A 20,054-nucleotide genomic window follows, 5' to 3' on the forward strand; every position below is an offset into this window, starting at 1 on the left:
AAGCTCCCTGCTGAGCAGGGATTCCCAACACAGGGATGGATCCCAGGACCCAGGGATCATGACCTGAGCTGAAGGCAGACACTTAACCGAATGAGCCACCCAGGCACCCCACCCCTCTTTTTTTTTTGAAGATTATTTATTTGACAGAGATCACAAGTAGGCAGAGAGGCAGGCAGAGAGAGAGATGGGGAAGCAGGCTCCCTGGCGAGCAGAGAGCCCAATGCTGGGCTCCATTGCAGGACCCTGAGATCATGACCCAGGCGCCCCCCCCCTTTTTTTTTTTTAAGATTTTATTCATCTAACGGACAGACAGAGATCACAAGTAGGTGCGGGGGACGGGGGAGGAGAGCAGGCTCCATGAGAAGCGGAGAGCCCGATGCGGGGCTTGATCCCAGACGCCGGGACCACGACCCAAGCTGAAGGCAGAGGCCCCAACCCACTGAGCCACCCAGCTGCCCCTCACCGCACTTTTAAAAAAAATTTTATTTATTTGAGAGAGAGAGAGAGAGAGAGAAAGGGAGACACAGACTCCCCCGCTGAGCTGGGGCTCCATTCCAGGACCCTGGGATCATGGCCCAGCAGAAGGCAGACTCTTACCCGCTGAGCCACCCAGGCGCCCCCACTCCTTTTAAATAAAGATTTATTTATTTATTTATTTGACAGATCACAAGTAGGCAGAGAGAGAGAGGGAGAAGCAGGCTCTCTGCTGAGCAGAGAGCTCAATGCAGGGCTCCATCCCAAGACCCTGAGATCATGACCTGAGCCAAAGGCAGAGGCTTAACCCACTGAGCCACCCAGGCGCCCCCTTTTTAATGTTTTCTAGATCCTTTCCCATGTGGTTTCATAGTTATGCTTGGATTTTTTTTTTTTTTAATTTCAGAAGTAATTCATAAACTCGAGTGTGTGGTTACCACGTAAGGTAGTGCCGGGGACACCGGCTTTGGAACTGGCTGACCGCAGCCTCGGCACCACCCTTCCTTTTGGGATGACCAGGAGGATGCAGCTGTTGAGACTGGAAAACCCTGAGCCCGGGGTTGTTATGTTTACCGCAAGAAAGGGCAACTAATTTAGCGAAAAGAAATGCATATTCCTTGTGCAATGTCGCGAACACGTTCAAGCAGCCCAGTCGCAGGAAGGCAACTCGAATTAAAAGATCACAAAGCCCGCGAAGGTCTTGGTAAACCGAAAAGCACTCCACCCACCAGACGACCCTGTGAGGCCCCGGGCGGAGAGAAAGGGGCGGTGCTAGGGCCGGGGCGGGGCTGATGCTGGGGCGGTGCCTGCGTCGGCGGCTGCGGCGTAGCTCCGCCCCCGGCGTTGGCGCGAGATCCGAACGTCGGTGGAGGCCGTTAGAGCCATTCTGAGAGGCAGCTGGAGCCAGAGCCGGGCGTCCGGCTGGCTGGGTGTCGGCAGCGGCCATGAGGCGGAGAGGCCATGAGGAGGAGGCCTGCGGTGTGTGGCTGGACGCGGCGGCGCTAAAGCGGCGGAGAGTGCAGGTGGGATGTGGGGGCGTGAGAGGGTGTTGGAGGAGGGGTGAGAGGCCTGGACCAGCCTGAGGGAGAAGGGAGGCGGTGGAAGTCTAGTCGGGGTCCGAGAAAGAAACAGCTTTGGGAATTCTGAGGCTAGAGGGATTGGAGCCTGCAGAAGGGTGAAAAACGGGGTTTGGGAAGAGTGGAGAGGAAATGAGGCGGAAGGCAGGCAGGCTGTGGGTGGGTGAGGAAGAGACTGGGAAAATAAGGCTTCGAGGTGTGGGGAGAGGGTGGAGAGAAAATGCGCTGTGAGGACTGTTGTTTCTGCTTTTTTTTTTTTTTAAAGATTTTATTTATTTATTTGACAGACAAAGATCACAAGTAGGCAGAGAGGCAGGCAGAGAGAGAGGAAGGGAAGCAGGCTCCCTGCTGAGCAGAGAGCCCGATCCCAGGACCCTGGGATCATGACCTGGGCCGAAGGCAGAGGCTTAACCCACTGAGCCACCCAGGTTCCCCTGTTTCTGCTTTTTAATGGAACTATACTTGACATTCAATATCTAGTTAGTTTCAGGTGCACGTGATACTTATTCGATATTTTTATACACAAAGAATTCCACAGGAGAAGTCTGGTTGCCATGGTCACCATTACAAAGTTACTACAATATTATTGACTATATAACCTACGCAGTGCTTCACCTCCCCATGACTTATATATTTTATAACTGGAAGTTTGTGCCTCTTAATCCTCTTCCTTCTGCTCCACAACCCCTCCCCCCTCTGGTAACTAACAGTTTGTTTCCTTATACCTATGAGTCAGTTTCTGTTTTGTTTTGTTATTTAGATTCCACATACAGGAGAAGTTGTCCTTCTCTGTATGACTTAGTTCACTTAACATAATACCATAATACTAGGTCCTTCCATGCTGTCGAGAATGGCAAGATTTCATTCTTTGTGGCTGTGTAATACTTCATTATATATATTTGCCACATCTTTACCCATTTATCGATTGATGGACGCTTGGGTTGTGTCCATATCTTGGCTGTTGTAAATAATACTGCAATGATTATAGGGGTGCATATATTTCTGTCATTTGGTGTTTTCATTCTCTTCAGATGAATACCCGGAACTGGAATTACTGAATTGTAATTCTACTTTTAATTTTTTAAGGATCTTCCATATTGTTTTCCATAAGTAGCTGCACCAATTTACATTCCCAGCAACAGTGCATGAAAGTTCCCTTTTCTCCACAACCTCTCTACACTGTCTGCATCCTCTCCAACACTTGTTATTTTTTCGTCCTTTTTTCTTTTTTGTCTTTTTGATAATTGCTATTCTAACAGGTTTGAGGTAATATCTCATATTTTCATTTTCCTGATGGTTAATTAATGATGTTGAGCACCTTTTCTTGTGTCTGTTGGGCATCTGTGTGTAATCTTTGACAATAGGCTTTTCAAGTCTTCTGCACATTTTTTTGTTTTATCTTTTTTAAAGATTTTAAAAATTTTTTAATAAACATGTAATGTATTATTAGCCCCAGGGGTACAGGTCGGTCTGTGAATCGCCAGGTTTACACACTTCACAGGAATCACCTTAGCACATACCCCCCCACCAATGTCCATAACCCTACCACCCTCTCTCTACCCCCCCTTCCCCCGGCCCCCTCAGTTTGTTTTGTGACATTAAGAGTCTCTTAATGTCTCCCTCCCAATCCCATCTTGTTTCATTCATTCTTTTCCTACCTCAAACCCCCAACATTGCATCTCCACTTCCTCATATCAGGGAGATCATGTGATGGTTGTCTTTCTCCTATTGACTTATTTCGCTAAGCATAATACCCTCTAGTTCCATCCATGTCGTCGCAAATGGAAAGATTTCATTTCTTTTGATGGCTGCGTTGTATATATATACCACATCTTCTTTATCCATTCATCTGTTGATGGACATCTAGGTTCTTTCCATAGTTTGGCTATTACGGACATTGCTGCCATAAACATTCGGGTGCACATGCCCCTTCGGATCACTACGTTTGTATGTTTAGGGTAAATACCCAGTAGTGCAATTGCTGGGTCGTAAGGTAGCTCTATTTTCAACTTTTTGAGGAAACTCCATGCTGTTTTCCAGAGTGGTTGCACCAGCTTGCATTCCCACCAACAGTGTAGGAGGGTTCCCCTTTCTCCGCATCCTTGCCAGCATCTGTCATTTCCTGACTTGTTAATTTTAGCCATTCTGACTGGTGTGAGGTGGTATCTCATTGTGGTTTTGATTTGTATTCCCCTGATGCCGAGTGATATGGAGCACTTTTTCATGTTTCTGTTGGCCATCTGGATGTCTTCTTTGCAGAAATGTCTGTTCATGTCCTCTGCCCATTTCTTGATTGGGTTATTTGTTCTTTGGGTGTTGAGTTTGCTAAGCTCTTTATAGATTTTGGATACTAGCCCTTTATCTGTCAGTTGTCTTTTGGTTTTGTTAACTCTTTCCTTTGCTGTGCAATTCTGCCCATTGTTTAATTTTTTTTTAAAGAATTTATTTATTTATTCGACAGAGAAAGATCACAAGTAGGCAGAGAGGTAGGCAGAGAGAGAAAGAGGAAGCAGGCTCCCTGCCTAGCAAAGAGCCGGATGTGGGACTTGATCCCAGGACCCTGAGATCATGACCTGAGCTGAATGAAGGCAGAGGCTTAACCCACTGAGCCACCCAGGTACCCCTAATCTTTTTTTTTTTTTTTTTAAGTGTTGTATAACTCTATATTTTGGATGTTAACCCTTTATCAGATGTATGATTTGCAAATACCTTCTCCCATTCAGTAGGGTGCAGTTCTGTTTTGTTGATGGTTTCCTTTGCTCTGTAGAAGCTTTTTAGTTTAATGTAATCCTATTTGCTATTTTAGCTTTTGTTGCCCTTGTCTGAGGAGATTGGTTCAAAGAAATCCTACTGAGACTGATGTCAAAGAGCTTGCTGCCCATCTTTTTCTTCCAAGAGTTTTATGTCTTCAGGTCTTAACATTCAAGTCTTTAATCCATTTCGAATTTATTTTTATATATGGTGTAAGATAGTGGTCTAGTTTCATTCTTTTGCATGTAGCTTGTCCAGATTTCCTAGCACCATTTATTGAAGAGACTCTCTTTTCCCCATTGTATATTCTTTTCTCCTTTGTAGTAGATTAATTTTCCATATACATGTAGGTTTATTTGTGGGCTCTCTGTTCTATTCTGTTGATCTATGTGTGTCTTTGTGTCAGTGCCATACTGTTTTGATTACTATAACTTTGTAGAATAGTTTGAAATCAGCATGATATTTACAACCTTGATCTTTATCAAGATTGCTTTGTCTGTGGTCCCATACAGATTTTAGGAGTACTTTTTTCTAGTTTTGTGGAAAATTGTATTTTGATGGATTGTATTGAATTTGTAGATTGCATTGGGAAGTACTAATATTTTAACAATATTAATTTGTCAGTCCATGAGAAGAATATATCTTCCCATTTATTTTTATCATCGTCAGTTTCTTTCTTCCATGTCCCGCAATCTTCAGAGTACAAGTCTTGCACCTGTTTGGATAAATTTATTCCTAGATATTTTATTCTTTTTGATGCAGCTGTAAATGGGATTATTTTCTTAATTTCCATGATAGCTCATTATAGTGTGTAGAAATGCACCCGTAGTTGAATAGCTGTTTATGGTAATAGCTCCCTTCCTGGGGCAGGTCCTCTAAATTCTTTTAAATAGTTGGGGGAAGGTCAGCAATTATTCCTAAGCCTTCTGTTCCTTAAAAATAATCAGCCTAAAATAGTACATATGCCAAAGAGACACATTTTGGGGTGGCAAATTTTGCTCCCTTGCAGTGGCTACAGTCTCCTGAACAAATTAAGGGCTGTTAAAAAGCATCATACAACTAAAGTCATTTTTTGAGAAATAACAAATGAACCACCTGTTCCTTTAATTTTTTTTTTCTTAAAAATGACGTAGGTATGTTCATCTGGTACATAATTTAAAATGTATGGCAGTGTTAGGCAGTGAAATAACTCCCTAATACTTTTAACCATCCTTGGCCCATCTCAGAGGCCACAACTTTTCTTGCACATTCTTCTACACATATTCTATATACACACAAGCAAACAGTATCTATTCTTTCTTGTAAATAGTAGCATGTTCTACATTGTTCTGCAACTTGCTTTTTCTCACTTATTGCATCTTATGTATCATTTCATATGCATCCACAAAGAGCTGCTTTATTCTTTTTCTTAAAAAAAAAGATTTCATTTGTTTATTGGAAAGAACACAAGTGGAGGAGAGAGGCAGAGGGGGAGAAAGAAACACCAACAACTGCCTCCCCCACCCCCACCCCTGCTGAGCAGGTAGCTGCTTTCTTCTTTTTAAAGACTTGATATATGGAATAGTATCCATTATATGCAATAGTATTGCCTTGGTCTACTCAAGCTGACAATAACAAAATAGTATAGACTGGGTGGCTTAAACAACAGAATTCATTTTCTCACAGTTCTGGAAACTGGAATTCCAAGATCAGAGTGCTGCCATGGTCAAGTTCCAGTAACGACTTTCTTCTTGGCTTGCAGACAGTGAGCTGCCTTCTCCCCGTGTGCTCAGATGGACTTTTGTTGGTACATGTGTGTGTGGTGAGAGATGTGTTAAAAATTTGGGGGGTGGGCACCTGAGTGGCGCAATGGGTTAAGCATCTGACTCGGTTTCAGCTCAGATCATGATTTCAGGGTCGTGAGATTGATCCCTATATCGGGCTCCTCACTTAGAGTCTGCTTGAGATTCTCTTTCCCTCTTCCTCTCCCACTCATGCTCTTTCTCTCTCAAATGAATAAATAAATCTTAAAAACAATTTTTTAAACTTTGTTAAAAACTACTTCTTTGACTTTTTAAGACTTCCACTCCAGAGCAGAGTACTAAAGATTCCCTTTCACAAGATGTAGAAACCTGCCTTTTCCTAGAGTAGCTATCAATAGGCATACATTTGTTTGAGTTTTAATGTCAGTCATTAATAGACAGTTGCTCATGACCAGTGTTTTAGAAAATATGCTCCTTCCCACCTGATCCCTCAACAAACTGCTATTTGGGGGCAACTAATAGGGTGGTTCATAATTTTGCCAGAAAATAAATGCCTATGTTTGGAGTGAGTTTGCTTCTCTCTTGGTCCCACAGAAGCATGATAGGCTTGGCCTCATTACTTAGGCCTTGATATGGAGGATACTGTATTTGTCTTCATTTCAGCTTTTTTATTGTGAAAGTAATATATGTTTGTTAAAAAAAATCAGTATAGAATTAAGTAAAAAACAAAACTTCACTGGTGGTAGCTGCTTTTAACAATTGGTATTCTTTGAGACAGTTTCTATGTGTATAAATATGTTTTCCCCACAAAAGAGATTATTTCAAACATACTCCCCTTTCACAAAATATATGGAGAACTTTCCATGTGAGACATGAGTTTTAGTATGAATTTTTCAAAAGGACTTTTTATTTTATTTTTTAAAAGATTTCATTTATTTATTTGACAGAGAGAGACCGTGAGAGAGGGAATACAAGCAGGGGAAGCGGGAGAGAGAGGGAGAAGCAGGCTTCTGGCCGAGCAGGGAGCCCAATGTGAGATTCGATCTCAGGAGTCCATTGTGGGGCTCCATCCCAGGACCCCAGGATCATGATCTGAGCTGAAGGCAGATCCTTAACAACTAAGCCACCCAGACGCCCCATCAAAAGGCCATTTAAATTTACATGATTTTCAAATTTTGTATTTTAACTTTGTTACCTCTTTATTAAAACACGGAGAAATATTTCTGAAAGGTTTCTCCCACAATAAAGAGGTAAAAAGATTTAGTATGTATTTTGTATATTTGCTATCTTGTAGGTGTTTTCTCATTCTTCTTCATCTGTAATGCAGCATACTTTCTTGCCCTTGAAATATATGTAGCAGAGAAGGAGAAGTGAGCCTAAGAAGGGGACAGAAATGCGAAGATAACAGAAATCTTGGCTGAGTCATCAGTGGTTTCTGACTGCCTTGGTGGAACACGGAATGCCACTGTGACAGTCTGTAGCTTCACTAACATTCAGTCCATCAGCAAATTCTCTGGACTCTGCCTTCATATGTTCAGAATCTCATAATTTCCTACTATTTCTACCACTGCTACCTGATCCAGTATGATTGTGACCTTTTGCTCACTGTTAATTTTAAAACCATCTAGTGGTTTGCTATCTTCTGGTAAAACCCAGAATCTCTGAGGCCTACAAGGCATGGTTTGGCCATGTATGTTTGCCTTCTCCTACATTTTAGACCTCATCTACTACTCTTTTCTCTGCCTGACTCTGTTGTAGTCATATGGGCCTTCTTGCTGGCCTTCAAGCCAAGTATACCTCTGCAGAGAGTTTTGTACACCTTGAAATGCATAGGGATTAAAATACCACATGTTCTTTCATTTGTTAGTTTGTCAGCTTATTGAGTCCCATTTCTTAACCATAAAAACGCCTTTCCCTTATCCCCTACTCCCTAACACCTTAGTCTTGCTTTATTTATCTCCATAGCCCTTTACCATTAGATACACTATATACTGTGTATTTACTTTTCATTTATGATCTTCCCCTACTAGAATGAAATTTCCATTAGGCAGTCCTTCAAACAGTGGCACATGGTAGGTTCTCACTACAAATTTGCTGAATGAGCGAATCAATCCATCTGAGCTTTGCTTTCAGAAAACCTTTTAGATATGGTCATAGTTACTCATTCTTTCTTTCTCTGATGAGAAGATAAGTAGGAGGACTTTGAGTTTTTTAGAGCAGAGATGGATAGGAGGACGCCTCCAGTAAAATGGCAGTTAGAGTGTGTACTTAACAGGAGTACCTGGGTTTCTCGGTTAGTTGAGCCTTTGAGTCTTCATTTCGGCTCAGGTCATGATCTCACGGTAGTGAGATGAAGCCCTGCACTGGGCTCTGTGCTCAGCAGACGGTAGTCCGCCTTGAGATTCCTCTCTGCTCCCCACTCTCAAATAAATAAATCTTAAAAAGAAAAAGTGTGGACCTAACAACAAAAAAAACCCCTCTGTGATACTTACTGAAATGCTGAAAAAAGAAAAACAAAAATAGAGGAGGAAAGTATGTCACTGAAATTGAATAAGCTTAATAATAATACTGAAGTCTGTGGTAGCAACACTGTTGGGGTCGGTGCTGTAAGACTGATAAGGATCTGTGAATGTAACTTGACAAATATTTATCAGTGTGACCTTTATGTAATGGCTTATGGTTTGTAAAAGTTTTTTTACACGCATTGTTTCACCACTTCCTCAGTAGCTTTGTGAGGGAGGTGAGATTATCTCCATCTTGCAAATGAAGAAATTGAAGTTCAGATAGAGATTTGCTTCAGATCACATCAGAGTAAGTGCAGCTCTATGGCTTGATTCCAGGTCTTCTGACTCTTGTTCCAATGTGGGGTTTTTTTTTTTTTTTTTTCCATAATGTATAAGGTGTCCTCAGATGATAAAAAGGTGAATAATGAATAAGGTAGTTCTAACCCTGGCAGCATGGAATATGGTAGGAACGCAAATAACTGTCAGACAGTAAGTAAGACAGTAAGTTAGAGGCATAAGGAAATTCTAAGCATTTAAAGAAGGAAGAGATTACGTTTTATTACGGGTGGAGGGCTGGTGGTTTTAAAATATGTCCACAAATTCTTTGATACCTCTTTCTTTAACAGGTGGATGTTAAATCCCCTCATCCCCCACCAAGTGTGGGACGTACTTAGTGACTCTGTTGACTAGAAGGTGATGGAAGTGTTCGAGTTCTGAGGTTAGGTCATAAACAGCACTGCAGCTTCAGCCTCATTCTGCCTTTAGGGGAAGTCAGCTCTCCCGTTGTGCAGACATGCAGGCAGCTCTATGGAGACCTCCATGTGGTGAGGAACCTTACTGAATTTGCTAGCAGTTGTGTGAGTGAGCCTCCTTGAAAATGCATATTGCAACACTGCTTGATACTTTAAATGCCACCTAATGAGACCGAGCCAGAACCATGCAGATAGGCTGCTTTCCAATTCCTGATGCATAGAAGTTGTGAGATAATAAATGTTGTTTTAAGCTGCTAAATTTTGTGGCAGTGTGTTAATGCAGCAACAGAAAGATAATTCAGATTTGGTTTTAGCAGTGGAGTACCACCTAACGAAAACCTAAAATGGGGGAGTGGCTTTGGCATGGGGCAATGGGTGGCAGCTGGAAGGACTTTGGAGAGAGTGCTAGTGAAAGCTTAAAGAGCTTGTAAGAAACTATTTCTAGAACTGGGATGGCCTTTGAGGAGACTTGTGGGTAAGGGTTTAAAGGAAAGTGAGAACATATCTTACTGGAAACTAGAGGAAAGGGAATCCTTGTTATGTGGTCACAGAAAGTTGCCTACAACTCCTGTTGGTTGTAGTAAGGTGGAAGATAGAGAATGTACCTGAGGACCCGGGCAATGTGATGTAGCTAAGGGGGGTTACAGGCAGGGCAGAAGGGCTACCTGGTTTCTTCTCACTGATATAGCAAAGTGCCAGAGGATCGAGAGAAGCTGAAAGAAGGCCAGTTAAACAAAAAAGAACCTAGACTTGCTGGTTTTGAAAATTCTCAGCTTCTTCAGGTGGTACACAGTGGATTTTTCTTTGCAGGAAGTTTTAAAATTGCTAATTTAATCTCTTGTTATAAGTCCATTCAGATACACTCATGGAAAGAATGTCATTATTAGTCACTAGGGAAATGCAAATCCAAACCACAAGCAGATACCACTTCACATCCACTAGGATGGCTATAATCAAGAAGATAATACCAAGTGTTGGCAAGGATGTGGAGAAATTGGAAACCTCTATGGTGCATGCATACAGTGGTATAGGCAGTTTGCGGAACAGTTTGGCAGTTCCTCAAAATGTTCAGCATGCTTATCCTATGACCCAGCACTTCTGCTTTTTTTTTCAGTATAGACCCAAGATATGAAAAGATAGTCCACACTAAAACTTGTACACCAGTGAACGAATGTTTGAATGTTTGTAGCAGCATTTCTCATAACAGCTAAAGAGTGGAAACAACCAAAATGCCCCCAAATGATGAATGAGTAGATAAAATAGTATATCTACACAGTGGAATGTTACTTGGCAATAAAAAGGGATTGAAGTATCTGACATGCTACAGTGTGGATGGACCTCCAAAAGGTGCTCAGTGAGAGAAGCTGATCACAAAGACCAGATACTGTGTGATGTGTGAAAGGTCCAGAATAGACTGATCTTTTTTTTTTTTTTAAATTTTATTTATTTGAGAGAGTGTGATGTGAGCATGAGTGGGGGAGGAGCAGAGGGAGATGGAAAAGCAGGCTCCTCACTGAGCAGGAAGCCTGATGTGGGACTTGATCGAGGGACTCCGGGATCATGACCTGAGCCAAAGGCAGATGCTTAACCAACTGAGCCACCCAGATGCCTCCAACAGCTGTTTTTGGTCAGACTTCTTAAACAGTCCTCCTTAGAGTATCCTTATTAGGTAGTGTCCTTTTAGCATGGCTTGATAAAGCATGATAGTGGCTGATTGGAAAAGGTTTTCTATGAGAGTGGAGGCGGGGAGTTGGAGAAGTGGGAAGAGATGAGTATGGGACCTCAGAAGCATAAAAGAAGGAGTAACATAGCAAAAAGAATTAAACACATACACTTAGGTTTTCTGAACCTATGTCAATATGTAAGGATAATGAGATTTCGTTCATAAATTCAAGGCCAGTGACCCTAATCAGAAAAGTAAGTTGAATCAAATTATATGCTAGACTTGAAGGCCATATGAATAATAAAAAAGGGGAATTAAAATGGGTTGAAAGCAGAAATTTAAGACAAACTTGCAGGTAAATTATCAGAAGACATAAAGATAGAATGAGAGCTAAGCTGAATTTAAATGCCATGAAATCATGAAAACATTTCCTAGTAGCAAGGAGGGTGAATTGTATGAACCCAGGTCTGCTTTGATAATAGAGTTGTGGTGTTTAGGAAAGGGCCAGACTCTTGGGGTGACTTGCAGCCATGAGAGGTGTTGTTCTCTGTAGGAATACACCACAGGTCATCCTTGTGATAGCAAGAAAGTAGGAGCACCGTGATTGTAGGAAGTCAGTTTTTCCTAGTACCATTCTGAAGGAAGAAAACTTGATAGGAACATGAATATGATATACTGAGGTACTAGAGATTCTTTGGTTTGGAGGGAATGTATTTCTTGAAGTTAGATTTTTTGAGGCATTCTTACAGGGTACGAATTGTTAATACCTAGGCTGTGGCTTACCAAGGTGTTTTGTCCTGTAGGAACCCTATGTTTTTTTAGACAGGCTTTCTTATACTGTGTGATACACACACACAGGCTGCCTTTATTTTGAGGTAAGAATATTCAGCTGAAGGACTACCTGGGTCCCTTCAGTTCCAGATGACCTATTCTCACTCAGAGTCTAAACATTCCACTGAGATAAACATAGTTCCTTAAAGCTAAACTCTTCTAAGGGAGCTATAACTGAGAGCAGTATCACTCTTGACATTGCTTTGACCTAAGTAAGGAATTGTCTTACTCTTGGCTAAGATGGCCAACTTGGTGAAAAACTTTGTTCCCGATGTTCTATTAATTGAGGTCTTACTGTTTTCTGATATTATTTAGTTTGTATAAGTCTTTTTTTTTTTTTTTAAGATTTTATTTATTTTTTTGAGAGAGAGTGAGCTCGAGCTTTTGGAGGAGGACAGAGGGACAGGGAGAGGCAGATCCCCACCAAGTAGAGAGCCCAGTGCAGAGCTTGATCCCAGGACTCTCAGATCATGATCTGAGCTTAAGGAAGACATTAACTGACTGAGTACCTAGGTGCCATGTATAAGTCTTTTTAGAGGACTTGGTAGGTTTTTTAAATTTTATTTTAAGTCCAATATAATTAACATACAGTGTTAAATTAGTTTCAGTGATTAACCATTTCATATATTACTCAGTGCTCATTAAGATAAGTATACTCTTAACCCCCTTCACGTCTTTCACTCATCACCCACCTGCCTCCCCTTTGGTAACCATCTGTTCTCTATAATTAAGAGTCTGAGTCTGTTTTCCCATTTGTCTCTTTTTTTCATTTGTTTGGTTTCTTAGATCCCACATATGAGTGAAATCTTACGGTATTTGTCTTTTTCTGACTTGTTTTGCTTATTAGCTTTATACTCTTTAGATCCATCCATGTTGCAGATGGCAAGATTTCATTCTTTTTTATGGCTGAACAATATTCCAGAGTGTGTGTGTGTGTCTGTGTGTGTGTGCAGTACAGTACATTTTCTTTATCCATTCGTCTATCAATGGACACTTGGGCTGCTTCCATAATTTGGCTATTGTAAATAATGCTGTAATAAAGATAGGGGTGCATATATCCTTTTTGAATTAATGTTTTTGTATTTTTTTTTAAAGATTTATTTATTAGAGAGAAAGAGAGTGCACAAGCAGGAGGGGCAGAGGGAGAACGGAAAAAAATCTCAAGCAGACTCCACACCAAGTGTAGAGCCCAATGTGGGGCTCAATCTCATGACCCAGAGATTGCAGTCCCACCCAAAACCAGGTTTCAGAAGCTTAACCAACTGCGCCACCCAGGCACCTCTAGTGTTTTTGTACTCTTTGGGTAAATACCCAGTAGTGTGATTATGGGATCATATGATAGTTCTGTTTTTAATTTTTTGAGGAAACTCAGTGGCTATACCAGTCTACATTCCCGCTAACAGTGCATGGGGGTTCCTTTTTCTCCACATCCTCGCCAATACCTATTGTTTCTTGTGTTTTTGATTTTAGTCATCTGACAGGTATGAAATGATATGACATTGTAGTTTTGATTTGCATCTCCCTGATGATGAGTGATGGCAAGCATCTTCATGGGTCTGCTGGGCATTTGTATGTCTTCTTTGGAGAAACGTCTGTTTATGTCTTTTTTTTTTTTTTTTTTTAAAGTAGGCTCCATACACAATATGGAGCCCATTGTGGGGCATAAACCCATGACCCTGAGATCAAGACCTGAGCCAAGATCAAGAATTGGACATTTAACCAACTGAGCTACTCAGGCACCCCTGTTCATGTCTCTGCCCATTTTTTATTTGGATTATTTGGGGGGGGGTTGGTGTTGTATTGTGGAAGTTCTTTTTATTTTTTGTCTATTAACCCTTTATCAGATGTATCATTTGCAAATATCTTCTCCTCTTCAGTAGGCTGTGTTTTAGTTTTGTTGATAGTTTCCTTTGCTATGAAGAATTTTTTTATTTTGATGTCTCTATAGTTTATTTTTGCTTTTGTTTCCCCTGTCTCAGGAGACATATCTAGAAAAATGTTAATGGCCCGTTTCAGAGAAATTACTGCCTGTGCTCTCCTAGGATTTTTACCATTTCAGGTCTCACATTTAGGTCCTTAAACCACTTTTTAAAAAAGATTTTATTTATTTGAGAGAGAAAAGAGGGCACACGAGAGAGCTCACAAGGCGGGAGGAAGGTAGGGTGGAGAGAGTCAGAGTAGGGGGAGAAGCAGACTCCCCACAGAGCAGAGAGCCCAACTCGGGCCTTGATCCCAGGACCCTGGGATCATTACCTGAGCCAAAGGCAGATGCTTAACCTACTAAGCCACCTGGGTGCCTGGCCCTTAATCCATTTTGAGTTTATTTTTGTGTATGGTGTAATCAAGTGATCTAGCTTCATTCTTTTGCATGTAGCTGTCCAGTTTTCCTGACACCATTTGTTGAAGAGACTTTTTCCCATTGCATATTCTTGCCTCCTTTGTTGAAGATTAATTGACCATATAATTGTGGGTTTATTTCTGAGTTTTCTATTTTGTTCCATTGATCTATGTATCTATTTATGCCAGTACCATATTGTTCTGATTGCTACAACTTTGTGGGATGGAATATTTGGTAGAATTAATCTGTGAAGCTGTTTTGTCCTGGACTTTTGATTGTTGGGAGTGGTTTTTTTTTTTTAATTACTGATTCAGTTTCATTGCTGGTAGTCGGTCTGTTCAAATTTTCTATTTTTTCCTGATTCAGTTTTGGGAGGTTATATGTTTCTAGGAATTTATTCATTTTTCTAGGTTGTCCAATTTGTTGGCATATAATTTTTCATAACATTATCTTACAATCCTTTGTATTTGTGTTGTAGGACTTAGTATTCTTGTAGTTATTTAAATAACTATATATTATTGGTCTGTCTTTTCCCGTAAGGTTTAAGCTTTACCAGAGCAGAAACAATCTGTTTTATTCCTCAGTATATTCCCAGTACTAGCATATAGGTGCTAAAATACTTGTTGGCATACTCTCTCTCATAGTTTCACATATCTAGGATGTTTCTGATATAAAATTTAGAGAGCCATGTGCTTCTTTGGGCTTCCTCATAGCATGGTTGCCAGGTTCTAAGAGGGAGGATCTCAAGACAGCAAGACAGAGTGCATGGCATTTTTATGACCTATTTTTGGAAAAAATGTATTGTTATTTCTATCATACTTTATTGGTCAGTCACAAAATTCTTCCCAAGTTCAAGGTGAAGGAATATGAACTTTGCAACTTGAGGAGTGGCAGCTTCTCCAAATTCCAGTCTCAATGTATTCAATTAATCCAGAATGCAGTGCCTGTGTACTTTATATATTTTGGTCTGGCAAGTGATTCCAGGCATAAAGCTAGAGTCATCATAGGGCTCACCTCATTTGTTTTCCTTCTCTCGGAGCTCACAGTCCAATGCAATTCCTTTTGTCCACCATCTATTATCAGTTGTTTCATGTATTTTATTCAGTTTTCTAGTTTTGTATGTTGGAGGGGAAAGTTCCACACCAGTATTGCAAGTTAGAGTATGAGTTTTACACCAAGGATTTCATTCTTCTTTTATCCACTTAAGGTACATTTTAGTTTCCAAATGTAAAAATGAAGTCAACTTTGGGCTAGAAATAATAATTTAACTTCATCTCAGACCTATCTCCAGCTTACAACATGAAAATCGGCAAATCTTGTTTCTTTGGTTTTCATGCAAACTGAATTGAATATAAATTACGCTCTTCTCAGGGTTACTTCTCAGGCATTCCATAACAAGCAAGTGGAAACAAAACCAAATCATACTAAATAAAGATGAGGTTTTATTTATAGTTAGTTGACAAAACTTACTTCCCTAACCCTTTCTGGTACAAATTGATACTATAACGTACAAAGGGGCTGAGAGTGTATAAGACTGGCTGTTTCCCTGCTTGTCCTCCTAGGAATAACCAATTAGTATTGAACCTGAGGAACTGTGTAAGCCTTTTATGTGAATTAACTCACCAAATCTTTGTAACAGCCCAATGGGATAGGTACTTCACTGTGCTCATTTCACACATGAGAATGAGACCTATATCAAGCACTTGCATAGGGTTACACAGTACTAAGTAGCTGTGGCAGAATTGGAATTGACTTGAACCCTAGCTGTGTGAGCCATGCTCTCAACTGTATGTAAGTATTTGAAAACCACTAAAAATGTGTCAACTGCTGCTGAGGTAGAATCATTAGTTATCTTTAAGTGTAAGAGAGAGTATCATTCTTGGAATCACGTCAATAAATCTTGTTTAGTCAGTGTGACTGAGTTCTGTGGGGAAGCAGAAAGATTGGGCTATAGTTGGAATATGTGATTTCCTAAAAAAACCAAACATCATCAGTGTGACAGGAAATAGTAGATGATGATGTACAGCAAAAACTAACCAGCAAGTAGCAGAGTAGTGGAGTCCAAAGGGCCCAGTGTGGTTCCATGAAGGTCACGGGTGTTTATTGAATCTCCTGTCTGGCAGCTGTTTTGGTATTAATAGGTTCTATTATTTTTTTTCTCCCCCTCTCAGACACATTTAATGAATCCAAACACCAAAATGTTAACAACCTTTCCTGGAGAGAAAAAGGCTAAGATTTCTCTTACTCAAAGAATTCCACCTACGGGCATTCGGCAGACCAGCATTGCTTCCTTCCTCACCCTGCAGCCAGGTATGATGACCCGCCTGGGAATACCAGGGGAGCAAAAAGGAGTGTGCGCGTTTTTCCATGCTGGAAAATTTAGGAGAGGTGCTGCAACACCAGTGCATTGTGTTAAACTTGGCTGACTCATTAGAAGAGGATATCAAACAACAAAGCATCCCCTTCTCCTAAGCATTATAAATGTGCTTTTACTAACATTTTCTCATTCTGTGTGCTCAGTCTAATATTAAATATTTGTATTCCCTGACAGAGCAGCGAGGAGAAAGGTATGCTTGGGGAGTTGGGGTGTGCAGGGGAGCCGATCTGCCCTAGTTAGGTAAATGTCTTGGATTGGCCATAATGAGCAGTGTACATATGATTACTTGACAACAGATATTTCTGTATAATGCTTCTCAACATTCAGAGTTCAAAGATGCTTTTTTTCTTAGAATGGTTGGCATAAAGTTATCTCATTATCCTTTGGCAGTTTTTTGCTTACATGTCCCTTTCCAGGTGACGGACTGCTTCAGAGCAGGGTGTCTGCCAATTGGAGGGTTTTGAGAGGAGAGCTCTAACTCCTGATGTGATTCCCAGGATTGCTTTACACGAATCTTCAAAATTCACTGTCCCTGCCCCAAAGAGAAACTTAAAATAAGCACCCTTGGCTTTAAGTAACAAGGGCAGATTTCTTTCAAGGACACCTCTGATTTTTTTTTTTTATTTAATTATTTATTTTTTTTTAAGTAGGTTCCGTGCCCAGCATGGAGCCCAACATGAGGCTTGAACTTACGACCCCAAGATTAAGACTTGAGCTGAGATCAAGAGCTGGATGCTTAATAGTCTGAGCCTCCCAGTCATCCCCCGGTATTTCAGAATTCTGGTATATTTATAATCTGTTGAATTTTTAGACAAAGTTGAGAAGTCTTTCACAAAACAGTTTCTGCAGTATAATTCTTGTTGGAGAAGGAAAAAGGAAATCATTCAGCTTTGTAATTAGATCTTGGTATAATTTAGGGGAAAGGTAGTCCATGTTATTCATCCTTAAGGCAGAACAGTATCCATTCCATGCCTGATGAAATGGACAAGCTGGACACTAGCAGTCGTTTATTATTGTTCGTCTAACTGGTTGACTTAGCATCTAATTGTCTTTATTCCCCTTCCCAAGCTATATTTGCAGAGTAGAAGCCCTAATGTTATTCGTACTGTCACCAGAAAGTTTCTTAGAGTTGGATGGTTAATGTGATTTAAGTGCATACTTCTCAAAGGATAATATCCAGGAATATATATTTGGCCAAGATCACTATTTAACAGAAACCATATTAAATAAAAAACAAAGGCAAAACTCATGTGCCCTGTTAAACCCCATATCCTAAAACACAGCGGGAAAAGTAGGCTGTGGTCTGAGTATACCTACCACGTTTGACTTGAGTAAGTCATTAGAAGCATCATCTATTTGAGTAGTGGAATATAAGGTCTGAGGTTTAGAAGGATCATTCTGGCGAAAGCAGAGATTGAAAGCAGGAAGATCATGGGGTGCCTGGGTGGCTCAGTCGGTTAAATGTCTGACTCCAGCTCAGGCCATGATCTCTGGATCCTGGGACTGATGCCCCGTGTTGGGCTCCCTGCTGAGTGGGGAGTCTGCTTCTCCCTTTCTGCCCCCTTCCCATTCTTTCTCTCTCTCAAATAAATAAAACCTTTTAAAAAAAAAGAAAGAAAGAAAACAGGAAGATCAGCTGTAAATGTGTGTGATGAGTCTAACTAAGACCCCTGTGCTAGATGATGATAGTAGCCGATACAGATTTCAGAAAAAGCCAGCTATATCCTGCTCAGGGCAGAGATTTCCTGCAGAATAATTATTCACATCTGTTTTGCTAGGAAAGACAAATGGTGGTGACCAGAGGAGTGTTTCGTCTCATATAGAAAGTCAGATCAACAAAGAGTCTGAGAAAGATGCAGCCCATCTAGATCATGTGTTCCAGGGCCTGGAGGACGAGGGCATGTCATCCCCATTAGCCACTTCAACCCCTGCAGATACCCAGGAAGCTGGACTTTCTCTTCATTCCCTCCAGGCTTCTGACCACCACAGAATGGGAACTCCATTTTTGACTATGCTGTCTTTGCCCCAGCCTGACACCTTGGTCTGTGCTGGAAAGAGCAAAGCCTCGTTCTCTTGTTCCTTCACTCAGAACTTGGAAGGTTCTTACTTGCTGGACCAAAAGGAAGGAGATAAAGACTCTTTCTGGAAAAGGGAATGGCTTCATGGATCTAAGGAAAAAAACTATCAGGATGTGGAGAGACGCATTCAACCACCCTGGGGCAAGGGCCTTCACTCCTTGAACAAGATTAAATTGGGAAAGGTGTCTGCCCAAGAAACCAGGCAGGACCCCATCCTCCTTCAAACATTACATTCCCGGAACAGAGAAAACACAGACTTAGTGAAACAAAGCCCTTGTCCTGTCCCTGCGTTTTCCTGGGACAGTGAAAAGAATGACTCCTGGAGTCAGCTTTTCACTGAGGATTCTCAGGGCCAGCGGGTCATTGCCCACAACTCTAGAGCTCCTTTCCGAGATGTCACGAACAATCAGAATCGGGACTTAGGGCAGTTGCACAATAGCTCTTGGGCTCAGCGCCAGGAGAGGCCAACTCATTTAAATCTGCAGTGTGATTTGCTCTTTACCCAGGACTCTGAAGGTAATCAAGTTATCAAACACCAAGTTTAAATACCTCTATGATGGTTTGGTTCTAGAAGTACCTTGAAATGACAGAGCTATAGGAAAATATTGGGTGGGAGGGCAGTGGAGGGAGGCAAGGGATGAAGTTATTGAGCATTTCTTTGTGTAAATAAACCAGGTGGTGCCACTTGTTGAGACTGTATGTTTGGCGTGGTGCGTCTCCCCGGGAAGAGGTGGCTGGGAACCTTGGCCAAGTCTGTGATGAGCACTGAGAGGAAGTAGGGCAGGTACTTATCCTTCTACAAAAGAGCCCTTACTCAGCCTGCATAGCCCCCTCTTTGCCCTTTCAGATCCCTGACTAGGACATTGCTGCTTATGAATGTGTGTTCTAATCTCTGGCTGTTATCTTACCCATGCAGCCTTGGGACCATTATTCCTGACACCGTTTTGAGTTATAAGGCGTATTTCCTGGGTCCAGGGGCATGGGGGCAGGGAGGATAGAGAGATAAATAGTAGAATGATGGTAGGGTGTTTTTGTTTTAAAGTAGGCTCCACGCCCAGTGTGTAGCCTAATACAGGGCTTGAATTCATGACCTTAAAGACTTGAGCTGAGATCCAGTCAGATGCTTAACTGACTGAGCCACCCAAACACCCCAATGGTAGTTTTTCTTTTTGTTTTTTTGTTTTTGTTTTTTGTGGGGACTTTATAGCATTTTAAAGTTTTATAGTCTATGTTTAAACATCTCTCTAAAAAAAGCCTGTGCTGGGGCACCTGGGTGGCTCAGTCAGTTAAGCGTCTGCCTTCATGATCTCTGGGTCCTGGGATAAAGCCCCACATCGGACTCCCTGCTTAGTGGACAGTCTCCCTCTCCCTCTGTCCCTACTTACCACCCCCCCCCCCACCTTTTGCTTTCTTTCTCTCTCAAATAAATAAATAAAATCTTTTAAAAAATAAAAAATTTTGAAGCCTG

At 41.3% G+C, this 20,054-nt stretch overlaps 1 protein-coding gene across 1 annotated transcript; it reads left to right on the forward strand.

The window, feature by feature from the left end:
* The first annotated feature begins 1,074 nt into the window (after positions 1-1,074).
* Positions 1,075-19,674, forward strand: AUNIP (aurora kinase A and ninein interacting protein). Its single transcript, XM_032303108.1, has 3 exons — positions 1,075-1,496; positions 16,303-16,441; positions 18,287-19,674. Exons 1-3 carry the CDS (start codon positions 1,419-1,421, stop codon positions 19,129-19,131), a joined length of 1,062 nt encoding a protein of 353 aa, XP_032158999.1. The 5' UTR covers positions 1,075-1,418; the 3' UTR covers positions 19,132-19,674.
* Positions 19,675-20,054: the final 380 nt, after the last annotated feature.

Source organism: Mustela erminea, chromosome 10, assembly GCF_009829155.1.
Source record: "Mustela erminea isolate mMusErm1 chromosome 10, mMusErm1.Pri, whole genome shotgun sequence".
NCBI lineage: Eukaryota > Metazoa > Chordata > Mammalia > Carnivora > Mustelidae > Mustela > Mustela erminea.